Genomic DNA, 23,328 nt, shown 5'->3' on the forward strand with positions numbered 1-23,328 from the left:
GGCCTCCCAAAGCGCATGGATTACAGGCGTGAGCCACTGCGCCTAGCCTCTAGCAGGCATTTTAAAGGTCAGTGTTCAATTTGGAAGTTTATTTATTCAGCTCATTATCGTTGGGCATCTAGGTTATTTCTGATCGTTTGCCATTATTTACAAAAATCCCTTGAGAATGAACATTCTTGTAATAGAATATTTTTTGTACATCTTTGATTAAGTTTTAGGCTACATTCACAGATGTGGCATTGCTGGGTCAAAGGAAAATGCACCCTTATTCCCCCAAATTGCCTTCCCAAAATCATTAGCCAGTTTACCATCCCCCTGACAATGTAATATAACCTGTTTTCCCTCCTGATACATGTTATTAAAATGTTTTTCAATTTATTTTAATATTTGTTTTAAAATAGTTATCTTGTTCTGATTTAATATATTTGTTAGTGAACTTTTTTTCATAATTTTTGGTTAGTTATGTTAATTTTGTTCTAAACTATTCTTTTCCACATGGTTAGCTAGTTTTTTCAACTCTACTAGTTAAATAAAATATCCTTTTACTATTGATTTTAAGTGTTACCTTTTTCATATATTAAGTATTTATATACTTGGTTTCATTTTTGAATTTTTTGGTTTTGTTCCATTAAGTTGTAGCTGACTGCCACAGCACTCCTATATATTTATTGATTGTCTTATATGTTTTAATATCTGAAAGGGCAAAAAATTATTCTTTCTGTAATTTTTCATGAATGGCCTGATTCTTTTATGTGAACTGTAGACTTCCCAAATTCTAAAAAACATTATTTTGATATTTCAGATATTTCATTGGAATTTCGTTAAAGATTACTTTGGGATAGATTGTCATTTGTAGTCTTTCCATTCATGAATATGACATCACACTAGTTATTCAAATCGTTTTTTTGTTTTGTTTTTGTTTTTGTTTGTTTTTGTTTTTGTTTTTTGAGATGGAGTCTTGCTCTGTTGCCCAGGCTGGAGTGCAATGGCACCATCTTGGCTCACTGCAACTTCTGCCTCCTGGGTTCAAGTGATTCTCCTGCCTCAGCCTCCTGAGTAGCTGGGATTACAGGTGCGTGCCACCATGTCCAACTAATTTTTGTATTTTTAGTATTGATCGGATTTCACCATGTTGGCCAGGTTGGTCTCCAACTCCTGACCTCAAGTGATCCACCCGCCTCAGCCTTCCAAAGTGCTGGGATCACAGGCGTGAACTACCACGCCCGACCTACAGTTCTTTTTTTAATATATTCAGCTCTTCCTCATTAAAAACTTTAAGTTAATGAGCAGTGCTGTTGTAGTGCTGGAATCTCTTTTTGGGTGGGTGAAATAAATCTTTTTTTGAACTCATCATATATCCCCACTGCCCTTATAAGCATTTCCTACACATAGTTAACAGGTAATAAACATTTGTGGAATAGGTGGATCTTTTCAAATGGAAATTATTATAGGAAACTTACAAGAAAAAAAGTTCTAGATTCTAGCTGTTTTCTGTTCTTCTATTAATCAGTATTTAAATATTTACTGAGAACCTAAGGAGTAATGAATGATTACACCCTCTTACGTTTTCTTAATACATCAATTTATAGACTAGAGCCACAAGTGTTTAAGCTCTAACAACTTATTACGGAGAATCGAGATATCCTTTCCAATCGAAAGGGATTTTTTGACAGTGAAGTTTCAGCTTCTTGCTTTTGTCAATAGCTTTGACACTTGGTTTCTGTGTGTATTGATTTTATGACTTAGTACTGATGTGCATGGGGGTCTTGTTTGCAAATCTATAGTTACTCTGTTTTAATTGCCTTGAAATTCTCTTCTTTAGAATCACTCAATAAAGGGAACTCTGCCATCCCTTTGTACCTTTAATTTGTCTCTCTCATCTCAGCTACCTAGAAACTATGATCTTTTCTGTAAGTTATATAGTATTGTAGAGGAAAAGACAGGTAAGGATGCCACTGCTTATTCCAAATTTAGATATTCATAGAATAAGTACCTTCCAGACCCTCAAAGAACTATTTGTACAGGTTAATACATGAGAAGTAGACTTAGGTTCTTCCTTTGATACTTAAATTTCAAAACACAGGATTAGTAATATTTAGCTACTTAAGTTTGGTTCATTTACTAAAAGAAGAACATTTACCATCTCAGGCTCTGTATTAGAAAGATCTTTGTGTCTTTGAGAGAAAGGGAAGAATGGAGTTTTTCTATCATAATTGAATCCGTTTTGCCTTGCACACCCCTTTGGAGCATCTGATGAAAGCAATGGACTTCATTAGAAAAATGCACATGGGCTCAAACACGTACATTTTTGCACAGAGAAGTTTCTGGTCTTCTTGAAACATATCTGTAAGCCCAAACCCCTGTAGGTTTTCTGAACTCCATCTAATGCAGCCAACAAAGGGGAAATTTTAAATGGGGCCTGTAACAACCTTTACCCTGCGCTCCTTCAGGTTTCTTCACTGGCTGTTCATAGCCTGCCCTGCTGTGGTTTTTTCTTCTACCCAGCATCTAAAAGTTGGACTTCCTCCAGATTCTTCCTGGGTCCCCTTCTTTTCCCCTGCTTACTCCGGGGGTCTCTTCCTTTCCTCTGGATTTAAATACCATGGTATTATTGATGGCTGCCAGATTTATAACAGCCCAGATCTATTCTCAGAATGCTGGAATCCCATATGTAACTGCCTCCTCAAAATCTTGATTTGGGTATCTCATAGATGTCGCTTATATGTAGCAGATAAAAATTGTTGCAAACTTTTAATTTATTTTTTCTTTCTTTCTTTTTGTTTTTTTTTTGTTGAGACAGAGTTTTGCTCTGTAGCCCAATCTGGAGTGCAGTGGCACGATCATGGCTCACTGCAGCCTCGACCTCCTGGGCCTAGGTGATCCTCCCACCTCAGTCTGCAGAGAGTAGCGGGGACTGCATTTGTGTGACACCACAACTGGCTAATTTTTTAAAATTTTTGTAGAGATGAGGTCTCACTATGTTGTCCTGGCTGGTCTTAAACTCCTGAGCTCAAGCAGTCCTCCCACCGTGGCCTCCCAAAGTGTGCTAAGATTACAGGCGTGAGCCACCACTCCTGGCAGCAAACTTTTAAAAATGACAGCTCATTGAGATATAATTCACATACCATAAAATTCACTCTTTTAGAGTGTACAATTCATTGATTTTTAGTACATTTGGAGTTCTGCAGCCATCATTACCATTTAATTTCAAAACATTTTCATCACACCATAAAGAAATCCCATACATAGTAGCAATTACTCCTCATTTGCCACTCCCCTGTGCCCCTGGCAACTACTTATCTCCTTCCTGTCGCTCTGTTGCTCTAGATTTAGCTTTCTGGACATTTCTGGGGGTGTTTTTTTGTTTTTGTTTTTGTTGTTTTTTTGAGATGGAGTTTCATTCTTGTTGCCCAGGCTGGAGTGCAATGGCGCAATCTTGGCTCACTGCAACCTCCGCCTCCTGGGTTCAAACGATTCTCCTGCCTCAGCCTCCCGAGTAGCTGGGGTTACAGGCATGTGCCACCACACCCAGCTAATTTTGTAATTATAGTAGAGACGGGGTTTCTCCATGTTGGTCGGGCTGATCTCGAACTCCCGACCTCAGGTGACCCGCCCATCTCGGCCTCCCACACTGCTGGGATTACAGGCAAGAGCCACTACTCCAGCCAGCTTTCTGGACATTTCATATAATATGTAACCTTTTTCTAGCTTCATTCACTTAGTATTATGTTTTCAAGGTTCATTCTGTGTTGTTGTGTGTATAAACATTTCATTCCTTTTTATGACCAAGTAATATTCCATTGTATAGGTGATACCACAGTTGATGGTACAAACGTTTTTGCTGAAGCTCTACTGCATGAGTGGTGGGAAATTTAAAGCTACAGAATGTGAAAATTAGGTGATATCATGTATAATTTAAATTGAATATAACATCACAAATACTTATATTTAGAGCTTGAGATGATTAAAAATTGTGTTAAACTAGCTTTTCCCTTACTTTTCCAGAAGAGCACAAGATGTGACACTATAGTCACTTTTTAACCTGCTGTGAAGTCTCAAACATATTTGTGATATTTTACTTTTGGAAAGATAAACTGTTTTCTTGTTTTTCTCATGTATGTTTAGCTGCATCTGTTTACCCATTTTAAATCCATTTTGTATAAAATATTTCATTGTTCTAGGACAATGGGTTTAATCCCTCGTTCATATTCTAATAACTTTTCTTTTTAAAGTTTGAAATAAGGAATCATTGTCAGTGAAAAACTGTCTTTGTGCTTAAATGACATTATTTTTTTTGACAGAAGCATTTCACTGTGTATTAAATGACATTATTGAATTACATTATAAAATGCCAAACTGTTAAGAGACAGAATTTTATTTTCTTTGTACTTTGAAGTTTGGTATTCATGAATACATGAAAGCACCAAACATTTACTTTGAAGATGTACACATAAAACTGTATTTATTTGAATGAGAACATCTAAATAAATCAGTAGGATCATTAAATATTATTTTTAATTATAATTGCAGACATTAGTCTTGATTAAAAATTGTCGTCATTTTCTGGCTGGGTGCGGTGACTCACGCTTGTAATCCCAGCACTTTGGGAGGCTGAGGCAGGCACCTGAGGTCAGGAGTTCAAGACTAGCCTGGCAAACATGGTGAAACCCTGTCTCTACTGAAAATACAAAAATTAGTGGTGCGTGGTGGTAGGCGCCAGTAATCCCACATACTTGGGAGGCTGAGGCAGGAGAACCCTTGAACCCGGGAGGTGGAGGTTGCAGTTAGCCGAGATCGCACCACTACACTCCAGCCTGGGCGTTAAGAGCAAAACTCCATCTCAAAAAACAAAGAATTTTACTCATTTTCTGAAACCATTTAGAAATTTCCCAAAACAGATCATTGGTTTTCTTTGTTGTGAAAGAACATTTATAAATAAATAATAAATGGGCTTTTAAAAAATTTAGTAATTTTATAAGGAAATTTTTTTTTTTTTTTGAGACAGTTTTGCTCTTGTTGCCCAGGCTGGAGTGCAATGGCACGATCTTGGCTCACTGCAACCTCTGTCTCCCGGGTTCAAGTGATTCTCCTGCCTCAGCCTCCCGAGTAGCTGGGATTACAGGCGCCCACCACCACACCCAGCTAATTTTTGTATTTTTATTAGAGACAGGGTTTCGCCATGTTGGCCGGGCTGGTTTCGAACTCCTCACCCCGGTTGATCTGCCCTGCCTCGGACTCCCAAAGTGCTGGGATTATAGGTGTGAGCCACCGCACCCAGCCAGGAAAATATTTTTTACTATGGACATTAATATGAATAAGCTGGCTGGCGCGGTGGCTTATACCTGTAACCCGAGCACTTTGGGAGGCCAAGGCGGGCAGATCACCTGAGGTCAGGAATTCGAGACCAGCCCGGCCAACATGGTGAAACCCCGTCTCTACTAAAAATAGAAAAGTTAGCAGGACGTGGTGGCGTGCACCAGTAATCCCAGCCACTCGGGAGCTAAGGCACGGAGAATCACTTGAACCCAGGAGGCAGAGGTTGCAGTGAGCCAAGATCATGCCATTGCACTTCAGCCTGGGAGACAGAGTGAGACTCTGTCTCAAAAATAATAATAAGTTTTTTAAAAAGAATAAGCTAAGAGATTGTGGAATCTTCAATTCTAAAGAATATAAATCATTGATGACTAATATAAAATCCAGTTAAAGTGGTGTAAAGTTGACTTTGCTATTAGAAAAGATGTCTCCATGATTAGAATTTATTATGAGGTGTGCTAATAGGTGAAATGACAATCCCCAGTGCATGCTACTCCGTCCCCCTGTTAGCCTTCTAACAGGATTTGAGATTAATGAAGATTTCTGGATGGAAATCTTCATGAGAGATGGTAAATCAAGATTCACTGAGGTGAAATAAGGGGTATTGTTTTTAGGTTTTGTGAGGGGTTGAGCAGAGGTCGGCATAGTCACTTGTTTGATTTGGTGCACATTGGTGGAGTTTTAAATGCACAATGTGGAAGGGAATGAGCACTTATCAGAACAGAAGGAAATGTGTGGTTAAACGGTTTCAGTTGTAACTGAAGACTATTTCCCTTGGTGCAAATAGGAGGAGAAATAGAACCTTTTGTATTTTGGTTATTTTCCAATGTAAGTAGAAATTGCTTCAGTGTGGTTTATTGCAGCCCTTAGCAGAAGTGATTGGGTTCAGTAGTGAAGGAGAATGACACAAATATGTACCAGGAAAGCATAAATTTTTATTTTGTTTTATTTATTTATTTATTTTTTTGAGACAGAGTCTTGCTCAGTCTACCAGGCTAGAGTGCAGTGGTGTGACCTCAGCTCACTGCAACCTCTGCCTCCCAGGTTCAAGCGATTCTCCTGCATCAGCCTGCCGAGTAGCTGACACTACAGGCACACACACCCACGCCCAGCTAATTTTTGTATTTCTAGTAGAGACAGGGTTTCATCATGTTGGCCCAGCTGATCTTGAACTCATCACCTCCTGCCTCGGCCTCCTAAAGGGCTAGGATTACAGGCATGAGCCACTGCGGCCAGCCGGAGGGTATAAATTCTATAAGTACTATTTTAAAGGTATCTCAGAGGTAATTTTTTTTATCATGTTTATAATTATTGGCAGTCAGTTATTCTTATTAAACATCTCTAAAAACAAAAAGAATCCAAGAGTCTGAAGAGACTACTGAAATGAGTTTTAAAAAAAGATGCTTCCAGCTTTTTCTTCAAAATGAGAAACTGTTTTACAAATTTTTATATAATTAAACAGGTAATAAATAATGCCAGATTTTAGCTCACAAAGCACTGGATTTCCCAAAGGAAATACATTTGGTGCAGGTAAATGAAAAGCCTCGTTAGTAAAGATATATTTGATAATCTGCAGTTTTGAAAACTCACTGAAGAATTCCTGCTTCCTCTGCATTAAAAATATCTTGTTCAAGGCAGTAAATATTAACCTATGCTGGTTTATTCAGAAACTCATGTTAAACAAGGTAGAGAAGACCTAAAATTATGTGTTTTGTTTGTTTGTTTATTTGTTTTTGAAACAGAGTCTAGCTTTGTCATCCAGGCTGGAGTGCAGTCGCACGATCTCAGTTTACTGCAACCTCTGCCTCCTGGGTTCAAGCGATTCTCCTGTCTCAGCCTCCCAAGTACCTGGGATTACAGGCACCCGCCACCACGCCCAGCTAATTTTTGTATTTTTAGTAGAGACGGGGTTTCACTTTGTTGGCCAGGCTGGTCTCGAACTCCTGATCTTGTGATCCACCCGCCTCAGCCTCCCGAAGTGCTGGGATTACAAGCGTGAGCCACCGTGCCCGGCCCTAAAATTATGTTTTTAAAAGTAACTATTAGGTTAATGTGGTATTAGGAGTGGGAAGATTGTAGAAACTGTAATAAATTTCTCTTATATTGTTTATCTCTATCACAATAAAATATTCACCTCAGGATGATAGAATTAGCACCATCCTTTCTGGGTGGATAGTTACTCTTGGGAACAATTGTATTTTGAGCCAATATGAGAATTAATTTGGTGATCAAAAATGATCTAAATTTGGGTATGATGTATACCTAAAGCAATTTTTATCCTAGAGTTATTTATTTACTTGAAAAAGAATGGTGAAGAAATTGGGTTTTTTTTTTTTTTTTTCCCAGAAGAAAAATTAATAAAAGTGTAAAACAGAAGTTTTCTTTTTTTTCTCTCTCTCTTTTTTTTTTTGTTTGAGACAAGTCTCACTCTGTCACCCAGGCTGGAGTGCAGTGGCACTATCTCGGCTCACTGCAATCTCTGCCTCCCGAGTTCAAGTGATTCTCTAGCCTCAGCCTCCCGAGTAGCTGGGATTATAGCTGTGCGCCACCATGCCTGGCTAATTTTTGTATGTTCAGTAGAGATGGGGTTTTGTCATGTTGGCCAGGCTGGTCTGAAACTCCTGACTTCAAGTGATCGGCCCGCCTTGGCCTCCCAAAGTGCTGGGATTACAGGCATCAGCCACCGCGCCTAGCCAGGATGTGGGAGTTTTCTCATAAAGCTGAAGGTTCACCAGATGAGAGATACTTTTGGTTTCAGCAGTCGTGAAGATCTTCTTAAAATTTATTGGTACTTTTTTAAATCTCAGTGCATGACGTATAGTGAACATATTTAATTTGTCAGTGACTTGAGATGTTACCATATCCTAGGATACTTATTTTCGATATTTCTCTAATGTATAAGTAGATATACTTGTTGGATGTGATACAATACGAAGTCTGGCTAATTTTCTCATCTAAAGGTATTATGTGTAAGGAATAAACACATTTCCATTTATTAAGAATTCAAGATGCTTGGTTAAGTTTATTCATTTTTTTATTTTTATTTTTTTACTTTTTAGAAGTGAGGTCTCTCTGTGTTGCCCAGGCAGGTCTTGAACTCCTGGCCTCAAGTGATCCTCACACCTTGGCCTCCCAAAGTACTGGGATAACAGGCATTATTAGCCACTGGTGCCTAGCCTTATTGTTTTAGTTGATTTTGTTATAGTATTTAAGAATTTCAACAGGGAGTTGAAATAAGTAGATTTTGGGTTAACTTACCAGTATCTAGATAAATGATTCACACATGTAGTCAAACCCTGTGACCTTAAAACTTTTCTATTATATTTAAAAGACTGATTCAGCTTACTGTTGCCTATTGGGAAAAGTAAAAAATAAATAAAAGATTGTGAAATAGCTTGAATTAAATTTCGTAAATCCCATATAAAGGATAGCAGTGTTTTGTTCCGAATTATTTTATAGACACCTAAAGATAACCACATACTACTTAATGTGATATAATAGTAAATATTATACCAGTTAAAGTTCTTTGGTTAAAAGCAGTAGAAATCAACTCTGGCTAACAAGACAAAAAAACAGAAAGAAAAAAAGATTAATTATCAGGAATCTATGAGATAGCTTATAAAGCTGAAGGGAGTATCAAGAGCCTGATCCTGCATGGCTCCAGGAACCCACGTTGAGGGAAGCAGTGCATGCTCTCTTCAGAGGGTGGTGGCTTCCAATTGTTTTCCATCTTTCTACCCAACATTCAAAAATCAAAGTGTCTAGCCGGGCATGGTAGCTCACGCCTGTAATCCTAGCACTTTCGGAGGCCAAGGCTGGCAGATTGCCTAAGCTCAGGAGTTCAACACCAGCCTGAGCAACATGGTGAAACACCATCTCTACTAAAAATACAAAAAAAAAAAAAAAATTAGCCAGGCATAATGGTGAGTGCCTGTAATCCCAGCTACTGGGGAGTCTGAGGCGGGAGAATTGCTTGAACCCAGGAGGCAGAGGTTGCAGTGAGCTGAGATCGTGCTACTGCATTCCAGCCTGGGGAGCACAGCGAAACTCCATCTCAATCAGTCAATCATAATTTTATTCATCTTTTCTACAGAGTTTATGTAAGTAAGTTTAATCTTTTTATTTTCATGTGTCTGATGGTTTTCAATTATTTTCATCCTTTTCTGTGTCTTAGGTATATTTGAAGGCTCCCATGATTCTGAATGGAGTCTGTGTTATCTGGAAAGGCTGGATTGATCTCCAAAGACTGGATGGTATGGGCTGTCTGGAGTTTGATGAGGAGCGAGCCCAGGTAGGGTGACGTCAGTCTTTATTGAGCATGGTCCCTTTAGTCCCTAATCTTGCCTTTGTCTGGGGACCTATTTTACCCAATCTTTAAGAGTAAGTATAGAAAGTATTATGTTGAAGCAATATTGAGGAATCCTGAAAATGTTGAGACTCAAATTCTGGTCCTGATTTTGGGAAAGTTTTTTCTTCAGCAGTTCTTAATTTCATGGGTTATTTGTATCTGCTCAGTGGGGGCTTCAAAGTCCAGTAAGTAGTTCTTTAAAATATTTGTTCTTGATCTTTAGAACATTATGAATAGGGAAAAAAGAAAAAACAGTTCAAAATAAAATGTAGGAGCCGTGCTTTTGGAATGCTTGAGTGAGGAGCTCAACAAGTCCTCTCCCAAGAAAGCAATGATAAAACTTGACAAAAATTGTTTAAAAAAAAAAAAAAGCTGGACGTGGTGGCTCACACATGTAATCCCAGCACTTTGGGAGGCTGAGGCAGACGGATCACCTGAGACTTGAGGTCAGGATTTCGAGACCAGCCTGGCCAACATGGTGAAACCCCATCTCTACTAAAAATATAAAAATTAGCCAGGTGTGGTGGCGCACACCTGTAATCCCAGCTACTTGGGAGGTTGAGGCACGAGAATCGCTTGAACCCAGGAGACAGAGATTGCGGTGAGCCGAGATCACGCTACTGCACTCCAGGCTGGGCAACAGAACAAAACTGTGTCTCAAAAACAACAACAACAACAAACCACACCCATTTAAGGCCTTATGGAAGCTATTGAATCTCAGTAAGATCAGTGACGGTCTGTGGCATTTTAGTCAGGAGCTGCTCCCATTCCCCAGCTCTGGTCCCTCAGGTTCTTCCCTGGGCAGGCAGGGTAAGCCATGAGCACTGGTAGATCTGTTGTCCTGTCAAAGAGAGCTGACATTATTAAAAGCAGGGCTTGGGAAAAAAAAAATCCATGCCCAGGCATATTGTTTAAAATGATAGAGGTCTCATTTGCTAACAATCTGGGAAAGCTAATGTTGCAGAAAGCAACAAAATGGCAGACCAGCCAGAAATTTATCAGGGAGATTCAGGGAAAGTGATAGGTAAAGTAGACCGTACTAAGATTACACTCATGTCATCCAGAAAGCTGTGTGCATGTACAAGGCTACACCTGCTCTCTTGAAGAGAACACAGAAGGCCCTTGCATGCTACTTTTCCCTGGATGAACACAAGGTAGACTGGCAAACTCCCTGAACTTTGAAAGCATTTCCCCAAGCTACACACAAGTCCAGTGGCAAAAGATGGAAGTCTGCTGGCTCAAGATGTTTGGGTAAAACCTCTGACCAGTCATTGGCTGACAGCTGAACTATGCTGATCCAGGAACAACCCCCCAGAAAGTAAGACTTAAAAAGACAGCTATGCGCAGTGGCTCATGCTTATAATCCCAGCATTTGGGGAGGCCAACCAAGATGGCAGGATCACATGAGCCCAAGAGTTAAAGACCAGCCTGGGCAACATGGTGAGACCCCATCTCCACAAATAATTTTAAAAATTAACCAGGTGTAGTGGCATGTGTCTGTAGTCCTAGCTACTTAGGAGGCTGAGGTGGAAGGATCGCTTGAGTCCAGGAGCTCAAGGCTGCAGTGAACTGTGATCATGCCAGTGCACTGCAGCCTGGGCAACAGAGTGAGATCCTTTCTCTAAAAAGAAAAAGAAAGAAAAACTGAGCAGTGACATCAGAGGCTGTGCACTGCTGAGGAAAACAGACTCCGCAGAATTAGTCCAGGCGAGTCACTAAACAAACAAACAACAACAAGCTGAAAGCAAGGATCAGAAGTCAGAGTTGCTACAGCATATTATCTAAACTGTCTAGTTTTCAACAAAAAGTTATGAGACATGCAACTATGAAAATGCGACTTATACAAAGGTGAAAAAGCAAGCAACATAAACTGTCTTTGAGGGGGCCCAAATGTTGGTTCTTAGTGAGAAAGACTTCAAAGTAGTTGTTATAAATATGCTGAAAGAACTAAAGGAATATTCTTTCCTTTTAATGTTAAAGGAAATTATGATGGCAGTGACTAATCAAGTAGAGTATATCAATAAAGGGATCTAAATTATTAAAAGAATCAAATAGAAATTCTGGAGTTGAGGCTGGCTGTGGTTGGCTCACGCCTGTAATCCCAGCACTTTGAGAGGCCAAGGCAGGTGGATCACCTGAGGTCAGGAATTCAAGACCAACCTGGCTAACATGGTGAAACCCTGTCTCTACTAAAAATACAAAATTAGCCAGGCGTGGTGGCGCATTCCTGTAATCCCAAGCTACTCAGGAGGCTGAGGCTGAAGAATCACTTGAACCCAGGAGGTGGAGGTTGCAGTGAGCCGAGATTGCACCATTGCACTCCAGCCTGGGCAACAAGACCGAAACTCCGTCTCAAAAAAAAAAAAAAAAAAAAAAGCTGAATGTTGTGGCATATGCCTGCTATCCCAACTTCTCAGGAGGCTGAGTTAGGAGAATAGCTTGGACCCAGGAGGCAGAGGTTGCAGCAAGCCAAGATCGCATCACTGCACTCCAGCCTGGGCGACAGAGCAAGACTTCATCTCAAAAAAAAAGAAATTCTGGAGTTGGAAAGTACAGTAGTAACAAAAAGTTCACAGACTAAATGGTAGATAAGAGCTGACATATGAACAAGAAAAATTAACAGAGTCTTGGGGACCTGTGGGACACGAGCACACATATTAACATAAATGTAATGAAAGTTTCAGGAAAGGAAAGAAAGAGGCTGAAGATACATTTTAAGAAGTAGTAGCCAAAAACTCTCACATTTGATGAAAAATATTAATCCACATTGTCCAAGAAGCTCAATGGACACTAAGTAGGATAAACACAAAGAAATCCATACCTAGTCACATTATAAACTGTTGAAAGACAAAGAATCATGAAAGCAGCAAGAAAGATAATTCCTCACATGCAAAGGAACCACGGTAAGATTAACAGCTGACTTCTCTTGAAATCATAGAGGCTAGAAAGTTGTGTGATGACATATTAAAAGCACCAAAAGAAAATGTAAAAGCAGATTGGGTGCTGTGGCTCACACCTGTAATCGCAGCACTTTGGGAGACCGAGGTGGGAGGATTACTTGAGCCCAGGAGTCTGAGGCTGCAGTGAGCTGTGATCGCACCACTGCACTCAAGCCTGAGTGACATGGTGAGTCCCTGTCTCTTTAAAAACAAAGAAAATGTAAAAGCACCTGATTATTAGCAGGTATTAATGTCTTTTAATTGTTTGCTTGATATTAACCTTCTCAATAAAAGTTAAAATAATAACAGGAATATAAAGAAACTCTTTGTTGTTTCTTTGTTGTCTCTTCCCATATAGTTCTTTATATATGGAAATGTAAGAATTTTCTTTAAAGGGGATCAAAAAATTAAAACTTTCTAGTGAAAAGTTTAGAATTCAAAGTTAAAATTCTTAAGAAAGAATCCTTGGTCTGCCCCGGGCCATCCCAGTGGCACATGCCTGTAGTCCTAGCTACTTGGGAGGCTGAGGCGGGAGGATCCCTTGATCCCAGGAGTTCCAGCCCAGCCTAGGCAACATAATGAGACCTTCATCTTTAAACATAAAAATAAAGAATCCATGCACTACCCTGATTTCCACAATGCTAATGAGTTTCCAATTCTTTCAGAAAAATAATAACCAGCAATCTAGAAGTCTATTTTCTGTTGAGAAGTGATAAAGCAGACTTTATTTATATAAGGAAAATTCAGATTGGATTGACTTCTAAAACTAAAGTGTTTTGACAGGGTGCAGTGGCTCACGCTTGTAATTCCAGCACTTGGGAAGGCAGAGACAGGAGCATTGCTTGGTCCCAGGAGTTTGAGACCAACCTGGGCAATGTGGCAAAACCCTGTCTCTACCAAAAAAAAAAAAAAAAAATTAGCCAGCTGTGCTGGTGTGCACCTGTAGTCCCAGCTACTCAGGAAGCTGAGGTGGGATGATTGCTTGAACCCAGGAGGCTGAGATTGCAATGAGCCGAGATCGCACCACTGCACTCCAGCCTGGGTGACAGAGCAAGACAAGACCCTGTCTCAAAAACAAACAACAAAAACTATTTTATTAAGATGATAGGTTAAAATTTTTAACATTTTTCATACTTGGAGTTTTCCAAGCCTTATTTCCATAGTCCGCAAATTGAACTATATCACTACAAATTAAGTGCCATCTGTTGTGATAGTTTACTACTATCACAATGGAGTTACATAACTCTTATGATAATAGGAGTTACACAGTGTATAGTAAAAAAAATTCAGAGCAGGTGACTCCAGCTATTTAGGCAGCAATCAGTACTTCCCTGTAGCTCTCCTTGTCCCCAGGTCATCTGCAAGATAATATAAGTAAAGAGGCAATGAAATGTAGACGCTAGGGGCAGGAGTTCATAGTTGTATAATGTGAATCCTGGCCCCACCACTTACCGGCTCTTACGAACTGAATGTTTGTGTACCCCATCCCCAAATTGATATGTTGAAGCCCTACTCCCGTTGTTACTGTACTTGAAGATAGGGCATTTATGGAGGTAATTAAGGTTAGATAAAGGCATAAGAGTGGGGCTCTGATCCAGTAGGGTGTTAGTGTCCTTATGAGAAGAGACAGGAGAGAGCTGTCTGTCTCTCTCTCTGCCGTATGAGGACACAGTGAGAAGACGGATGTCTGCATGCCAGAAGGAGGTTCCTCATGGGGAACCAAATTGGTTGGCATGTTGATCTGGGATTGCTGGTCTCCAGAAATGTGAGAAAATAAATTTCTGTTGTTTAAGCCACTCCATTTATGGTATTTTAGTATGGCATCCTGAGATGACTAAAACACTAGCTGTGTGATGCTGGCAAGTTACTAAATCTCTCCAGGCCTCAGATTTCTCCTTCCTAAGATGGGATAATGCTGCCCACAAGATTGTGGGCAGTTGAATGGGATAGCTTATGTAAAGGGCCATGCCTAGCACAGTATGTAGCGTGCAGTACAGTTCCTAAACGAAGACTCTTGTTTGTTACTGCTTGTACTTTAGCATTTTATACTTAGGGTTTCCACTCTTCTCCAGATGTCTGTCTTGTGCGGTGGTGTGTAAAATCACAAAGCGTGGATTTCAGCCCTCTTTCACTGGGCTGGAATAGGCCCCATCTCTAGCGAGTGAGCCTGGTGGCAGCCTCACTTCCATGGCCCAACACAGCTTTGTTTCTCTCTGCTGATCACACAGGCAGAAATAACTCTTCTGAATTAACCAAAAAACAGTTTTTTGAAAAGTTATTTATAAGTTCATGGTTAATGTTATATCATTCATAATGTAATATAATTTGATAGGATGAGAGTGACCATATTGCTTACTGTCACTGTATTATTCCTAAAAGTATAAGGTCATGTTTAAAATAACTGAAATTATGTAACATTTTGACCCACAAATTTATTGACCCACAAATTGATTTTATTATATTGCTAGGCCTAGAAAAGTTGTTTCATTCAAAAAACATTTTCAAAAATACGTTTTTAAATAAAATAACATATGTGCACATTAAACCAAAATAAAAGTTATATCTTTATGTTAATCTTCTGAACATTAAGATTAATAAGCAGAATACTTAGTCTTGATACTTATTCATGCACTTTATTAGTCTCTTATTTATATCTGTATCTAATATTTTTCTGAAGAATATATAGATTTTTCAATATGGTCTTGTTTTTCTTTCTTTTTTTTTTTTCAGACAGAGTCTTACTCTGTCACCCAGGCTGGAGTGCAATGGCACAATCTGGGCTCACCGCAACCTCTGCCTCCTGGGTTCTAGCGATTCTCCTGCCTCAGCCTCCTGAGTAGCTGGGATTACAGGCATGTGCCACCATGCCCAGCTAATTTTGTGTTTTTAGTAGAGATGGGGTTTCTCCATGTTGGTCAGGCTGGTCTTCAACTCCTGACCTTGGGTGATCTGCCCACCTCAGCCTCCCAAAGTGCTGGGATTACAGGCGTGAGCCACTATGCCTGGCCTCTTTTTTCTTTTTTTTTTTTTAGTGACAGAGTCTTGCTCTGTTGCTCAGGCCAGAGTGCAATGGTACAATGACAGATCACTACAGCCTCAAGCTCCTGCCGTGCTTGGCTAATTTTTTTTATTTTTTGTAAAGACGAGGTCTTACCATGTTGGCCAGGCTGGTCTTGAATTGCTGGCTTCAAACGATCCTCCTGCCACAGCCTCCCAAAGCACTAGGATTATAGGCATGAGCCACTGCATCTAGCCCCTTATTTTTATTTTCTTCATAAAAGTGCCCACAATACGCTTCAGAGTTGTATATTATGATTAGTAAATTTGGAACTGCTGACAATCTTCAATTGAGTGTCTGTAAACTATGTAAAAAATTGACAAAATACTCTCTAACAAATGCTGAAGTATCTGGTAAACTAAGAGCTAAATGGAAGAGAGTCAATTTCATTTTTGAAAGATTAAATTGTATAACTATTTCAGCTGAAATATTTTCACAGGTATTGTCTCTGCTTTTGTCCAGAGTACCTTTCTTTGACAAGTCCGGTATAAGACAATACCTGTCGAAGCTGTCTCTATTTATGATTCTGTCTATTTATGATTCTTCTGAAAATTTTGCCAAGTTCAGTTACTTCAGAATCAAATCATTTCCAGTTAAAAATGGAATTCCATTCAAGATTCTTTTCCCAAAAAGAAACAGAAGACATGTGACCAGATGCGGTGTCTCATGCTTGTAATCCCTGCACTCTTGAGAGGCCAAGACAGGTGGATCACTTGAGGTGAGGAGTTCGAGACCAGCCTGGCCAACATGGTGAAACTGTCTGTACTGAAAATTCAAAAATTAGCCATGGTGGCGTGTGCCTGTGGTTCCAGCTACTCAGGAGGCTGAGGCAGAATTACTTAAACCCAGGAGGTGGAGGTTGCAGTGAGCCGAGATCGTGCCACTGCACTCCAGCCTGGGCAGCAGAGTGAGACTCCATCTCAAAAAAACACGAGGCCGGGCGCAGTGGCTCATGCCTGTAATCCCAGCACTTTGGAAAGCTGAGGTGGGCAAATCACCTGAGGTAAGGAGTTCGAGACCAGCCTGGCCAACATGGTGAAACCCGTCTCAACCAAAACTACAAAAATTAGCCGGACGTGGTGGAGGGCACCTGTAGTCCCAGTTACTTGGGAGGCTGAGGCAGGAGAATGGCGTGAACCCGGGAGGCAGAGCTTGCAGTGAGCCGAGATCGTGCCACTGCACTCCAAGCCTGGGCAACAGAGCGAGACTCCATCTCAAAAAAAAACAAAAAAAACCACCAAACTGTTATTTGGAGAAGATGCATGTACTTAGAAAATCTGAGATAATTTACAAACTATTAAGAAAACTAACACATGAATTTCACAGGGCATTAGATGTAATACAAGGTCAGTATACCATCAGTTACCTTTTTATATACCAGCAGTAAACAAAGATAAAGGTGGCACTGCAGTGCAGACGAGGGTAGGGGGGCAGGGGGTAGGTCTCTTCAGTAAATGGCGCTGGGACAATAAAACATTTCTGTGAGGGGAAAATATATCAGAGCCCCTTATACCATTCACAAAAATCAATTTCAGATGGATAGCAGTTTATGAAATGTGAAACAATAAAGCTTTTTTTTTTTTTTTTGAGACAGAGTCTAGCTCTGTCACCAGGCTGGAGTGCAGTGGCATGATCTCAGCTCACTATAACCTCTGCCTCCCGGGTTCAAGTGATTCTCCTGCCTCAGCCTCCCGAGTAGCTGGGACTACAGGCGCATGCCATCATACCCTGCTAATTCTTGTATTTTTAGTAGAGACAAGGTTTCACCATGTTGGCCAGGCTGGTCTCGATCTCTTGACCTCATGATCCACCTGCCTCGGCCTCCCAAAGTGCTGGGATTACAGGCATGAGCCGCTGCGCCTGGCCGAAATAGTAAAGCTTTTTAAAGGAAAATGAGAAGATCATTTTGTGACCTTGGAGTAGGCAAAAACTTGAACAGGACACAAAAGATGCTAAACTGTAAGTAAATGGATAAATAACAAATTATGGCAAAACCAAGAACTGTTTATCAAAAGACAGTATTAAGAGAATGTATAGGCAACCTGAACAGTGGTGGAAAATGTTTTCTGGCAAAGGACTTATATAAAATATGTAGAGGCCAGGCGCAGTGGCTCACGCCTGTAGTCCCAACACTTTGGGAGGCCAAGGTGGGTAGATCACTTGAGGCCAGGAGTTCGAGACCAGCCTGGCCAATATGGCAAAACCCCATCTCTACTAAAAAATACAAAAGTTAGCCAGGTATGGTGGCACACACCTGTAATCCCAGCTACTCAGGAGGCTGAGGCAGGAGAATCCCATGAACCTGGGAGGCAGAGGTTTCAGTGAGCCGAGATCACGTCACTGCACTCCAGCCTGGGTAACAAAGTGAGATTGTATCTCAAAAAAAATACGTGTGTGTGTGTGTGTGTGTGTGTGTAAAGAACTCCTACATTTTAGTGAGAAAATATTTTCATTGAAAGGAAACACAACCTAAAAGAAACTGGCGAAAGACATTTAACAGGCAGTTCATAAACAGGCTATGCAAATAAAAAGGATTCAGCTTTCTTGGGTCATCAGAAAAATAATTATTAAAACTACAGTACTACCACACAGTCATCAGAATGGTTAAAATGAAAAAGACAATACCAAACATTGACAAGAATGTAGAGCAGCAGTTGGTGTGTTGTTTATGTAAGATTGGCACAACATTTGGAAAACTGGCTGTAAATATGCAAGCTGCGCATGCATATATGTATATACACTATGATCTAGCAGTTCTACTCCAAGGCATGACGGCAACAGGAGTGAATATGCATATTCATCACAAAATATGTGCTAGGACATTTATAACAGTATTATTAGTAATAGCTAGAAATTGTAAACTGCGCAAATGGCCATTATCAGCGAAATTTATAAAGTGCGTGGTCACACAAATACAATGAGAATGAAAAGCTACAACTAACACCAATATGTGTGAGTTCCTCAAAAATATTGAGGGTACAGAACAGGCCAGTTATGGTGCCTCACCCTTTTAATCCCAGCACTTTGGGAGGCCAAGGCAGGAGGGTTGTTTCAGGCCAGGAGTTGAAGAGCCTGAAATTTAAAAATTTCAATAATTTTTTAAAATTGACCGGGTGCAGTGGCTCATGCCTGTAATCCCAGCACTTTGGGAGGCCGAGGTGGGCAGATCACAAGGTCAGGAGTTCAAGACCAGCTTGGCCAGTATGGTGAAACCCTGTCCCAACTAAAAATACAAAAATTAGCTGGGTATGGTGGTGGGTTCCTGTAGTCCAAGCTACTCGGGAGGCTGAGGCAGGAGAATCACTTGAACCTGGGAGGCAGAGGTTGCAGTGAGCCGAGATCGCGCCACTGCACTCTAGCCTGAGTGACAGAGCTCGACTCCGTCTCAAAAAAATTTTAAAAATTAGCCAGGCATGGTGGCACACACTTGTAGTCCTAGTTACTGGGGAGGTTGAGGTAGGTCGATCACTTGAGCCCAGGTGGTCAAGGCTGCAGTGAGCCATGATTGTGCCATTGCACTTCAGCCTGGGCAACAGACTACCTCAAAAAAGTAAATAATTTAAAAAACAGCACATGTTATATGAATTGATTTATGTAAAAGTACAAAATCAGGTAAAACCAATACATGTTTTTCCCCCCATTTATTTCTTTTTATAGAAAGTAAAAAAGAGGCAAAATTAAGCAAAACGCCTCTTGGTAATAAATAATAGGAAAGCCATAAGCAGTATTCACAAAATTATGGATAGTGGTCACCTCTAGGAACAGGAGGGAAACAGGGTAGAGCAGCACAGAAACTGAAATGCCCAAAGTCTATTCATCGTTAACACATGCTTTAGAAGTAAGGGTTATGGTGCCCTCTTGGGTGGAGGGGGCTAATTACTGGAATGGAGCAGGAGGCTTCCAGGATGCTGATACTGTTTTGTTTCTTCATATGGCTCTAGTTATATGGGCGAGTTCAATTTGTGAAAATTTATCAAGCTGAGTTTAGGACAGTGCGGTCCTGTAGAATTAATATATAAGCCATATACTGTAATTTAAATTTTTCTAGAAAAAAAATTTTCTAGATGCCCATTTTAAAAGTTAGAAAAAGAAACAGGTGTGATTTTTACATTTTATTTAACCCAGTATACTCAAAAGTATTATTTTAACATATAACCGATATAAAAATTTATTGAGATATATTATTTTGGTAGTGAGTATTTGAAATTCAGGGTATATAGTGTAGTTACATTGCTTCTCAACTCATATTATTTTTTTTTTCTTTTTTGAGACAAGGTCTCGCTATACCGCAAACTCCTGGGCTCAAGTGATCATCCCACCTCAGCCTGGTACTACAGGTGTGTGCCACTGTACCCAACAGACTATTCATATTTCAAGTTTGCAGTAGTCATCTGTGGCATCTGGCTGATATACTGGACAGCATAGCCTTAAGATACATGTACTTTTTTTATATGTGTAAAATACTGCAATAAAATATTTCAAAGGTTTTTCTATAAATGAAGATATTTCTGAGTACAGTTATAAAGATTCAAATTTAAATTGTATTTTCATCTTTTAGTTTAAGTTTGAATGTGTTCTTTATACACTTGGTTGTTTTTTGTTTGTTTGTTTTTGAGATGGAATCTTTTTCCGTTTCCCAGGCTGTAGTACAGTGGCACGATCTCAGCTCACTGCAACCTCCAGCTCCTGGATTCAAACCATTCTCCTGCCTCAGCCTCCGGAATAGCTGGGATTATAGGCACCCTCTACCACGCCCAGCTAATTTTTGTATTTTTAGTAGAGACAGGGTTTCACCGTGTTGGCCAGACTGGTCTCGAACTCCTGACCTCAGGTGATCGGCCACACTTGGTTTTTTAATATAATTCTCTAAAAGCTTGAAAAATATGAAGATTTTGGCACTTTACCATTGAATAATCAGAGATTTCCAACTAATTTTAAACAAAACGTTACTACAAAGACTTATTTACCAAAAGAAGGTCAGTGTTATTGTAGGAACTAGGTTGGTTTTAGCATAGTTCTTGAGACTCAAGTTTTCTAAAAATCCAGTGTGTACTGTCATGAGATTATTTTTTTTAATTCATCGTCAGCTTTGTCAAAATTCTACAGTTCAGTTACTTTAACTATGGATATATAAAGATATTTATAAGTTATATAAACTATAACTTCTAAAGGTTAGAATGTTTCATTTCTTTGGATGCAGTTATAAATTATATGCGTACCACTACTGGTTCCTAGTAGATTTCTAATTCAATGAGAATGTTATTTTCTTATACAATATGTGTTCCACCAACATTTGTATTACGAATATAAGCCAATAATTTTATCTTCATTGTTGTACTTTTTAAATGACTTTGTTTTGGCAATCACAAAACAATATTTCACCTTCAGTATAATGACCTTGCAAAGTTTTATTTGATTCCATGATTGGATTAGAAAAATTGAACCATTATTGAAATTGATAATTTTCTATTTGAAGTAGCTGATGACACTGCTGTAAAGTTAGTGTCTTTTTGTTTGCAAGGTTTTTCTGTTCATGAAGCAGCGTATAAACAGCTTTACTTTTTACATATGCACAAAAATGTGGGTGAAATTAATTTGGAAGAGTCATTTAAGTGAAAAGTTACGTGCTACAGATTGATGTGTTAAATGTACCATTTGCAGCTGCACATACTGATTGTCTTTTATGTAAATACTGATGCTTCTTCAGCAGATTTATTTCTTTTGGTTTTCATGTGATCAGTGATATCATTCTGGTCCCCACAGAAAATAGTAAATGTCAATATTTTGTGCAAATTACATGTTCATCATCGACTTTCTTAGAAACAAATTTGATTCTTAATTTTTTAATTAAGCATGAACTTCCAGTTTTTAAACTCTGCTGCAGAAAGGTAAGTGTTACCGAACTGTAAAATACATATAGTTGTAGATTTAGACAACAAATAAAGACACAATTTAAATACAGTGAAGAGAGAATTACTACAAGAAGAGTGGTCGAATATTCTGTGTATGCTCTATGACAGAACTGCTAAGCCTTTATTTTCCACATGGATTTCATTTACACCCAACCACGTTTTATGATGACCCCACCTGGCTACATTGTGCAGGTTGTGGTATAGACTTTGGAGTAACAGACTAGTAGTATAACAAGTGACTGGTGGGGACTGGAGAATTGAAAACCTTATCCTACCCGAACCTGAATGGAGTTGGTTGTTTCTAGCCATTTGAGCCTACTTTGTGGGTGAGCACTTGGTTTTTATTAGCAGGTGCCCTTTATGCTGTCCTTGAGAAGGAGATGTTAGATTGCAGCAGGAAAAGATCAGGATAATACTGGTAATTGCTGATTGTCTTTCCATTTTACCATTTGTTAAAGTGTGAACTCTGTTCACTGCACGTACGTCTCACATGTCATTAGAAAATACCAAGACAAGCTGGGCACGGTGGCTCATGCCTGTGATCCCAGCACTTTGGGAGGTTGAGGCAGGAGGATCACTTGATACCAGGAGTTCAAGACCAGTCTGGGCAACACAGCGAGACCTCATCTCTATAAAAAATTTAAAAATTAGCTCTAGTGGCACACACCTGTAGTCCCTGCAACTTGGGAGACTGAGGCAGGAGGATCATTTGAGCTTGGGAGGTTGAGGCTGCAGTGAGCTATGATCACACCACTGCACTCCAGCCTGGGCTGGAGAACGAGACCCCTTCTCTAAAAAAGATAGTAAAGAAAAGATCAAAACAGAAGATGGAACAAGAAAGTGAAGGCTACCAAATATCTCCTGGCTTATTTTGAAATGGAGTTTCGCTCTTTTTTTGAAATGGAGTTTCGCTCTTGTTGCCCAGGCTGGAGTGCAATGGTGTGATCTCGGCTCACTGCAACCTCCACCTTCAGGGGTTCAAGTGATTCTTCTGCCTCAGCCTCCCGAGTAGCTGAGATTACAGGGGCCTGCCACCATGCCTGACTAATTTTTTGTATTTGTATTTTCGTAGAGACGGGGTTTTACCATGTTGGCCAGGCTGGTCTCTTGAACTCCCAACCTCAGGTGATCCACTGGCCTTGGCCTCCCAAAGTGCTTGAGCTTATAGGTGTGAGCTACCGCACCAGGCCCACAGTTTTTTCCTGTCATTAGCACATGTGTCCCAGTTGATACCTAAGTGCATAGAAAGCCGTGGGAAATTGGGAACAGCATTCTTTTGCGGATACCTCTGGCTTATGTAGTATGTCCTGAGAATATAGTAGGTCCATGTTATGATGTTCAGTCAAATGTTTGAATTTTATGTATCCATAAGTGCTTGTTGAATAATAGCATTTATTGAATGCTGTCAGTATGCTTAAGCACTTTTTATGTGCTATTTAATCTTTACAACAATCTTGTTATAAAGTATTAACTATGCCTTTCTTACATGTGAATTTACTGAGGCTTAGAGAAATGAAATAACGTTGCCCTGGGTTATAAAGCTAGTAAGTGCATCATAAGAATGGGAATTTGATTACATCTTTCCATTCTGTTTACGTTATAGAAATTGTCACTGATAATTTTGAGTATTAGAAAACCCCACTGACAGTGACAAATAAAGGATTTACCACACAGAACAAGATATCCAGCAGTACACAGTCCAGGCCTGGTATAGCACTTAATTATGTTATCAGAGGCCCTGGGTCTTTTTTTTTTTTT

General features: G+C 39.8%; 1 protein-coding gene across 4 annotated transcripts in view; it reads left to right on the plus strand.

The window, feature by feature from the left end:
- Positions 1-23,328, plus strand: part of CBFB (core-binding factor subunit beta) — a 73,910-nt gene that overhangs the window by 29,293 nt on the left and 21,289 nt on the right. For all 4 annotated transcript variants that reach the window (XM_024233492.3, XM_024233494.3, XM_024233493.3 and 1 more), the window contains one exon: positions 9,488-9,604. In XM_024233492.3, coding sequence (XP_024089260.1) covers positions 9,488-9,604 — 117 coding nt within the window. The remainder of the gene's footprint in view (positions 1-9,487; positions 9,605-23,328) is intronic.

Source organism: Pongo abelii, chromosome 18, assembly GCF_028885655.2.
Source record: "Pongo abelii isolate AG06213 chromosome 18, NHGRI_mPonAbe1-v2.0_pri, whole genome shotgun sequence".
In the NCBI taxonomy this organism is placed as follows: Eukaryota; Metazoa; Chordata; class Mammalia; order Primates; family Hominidae; genus Pongo; species Pongo abelii.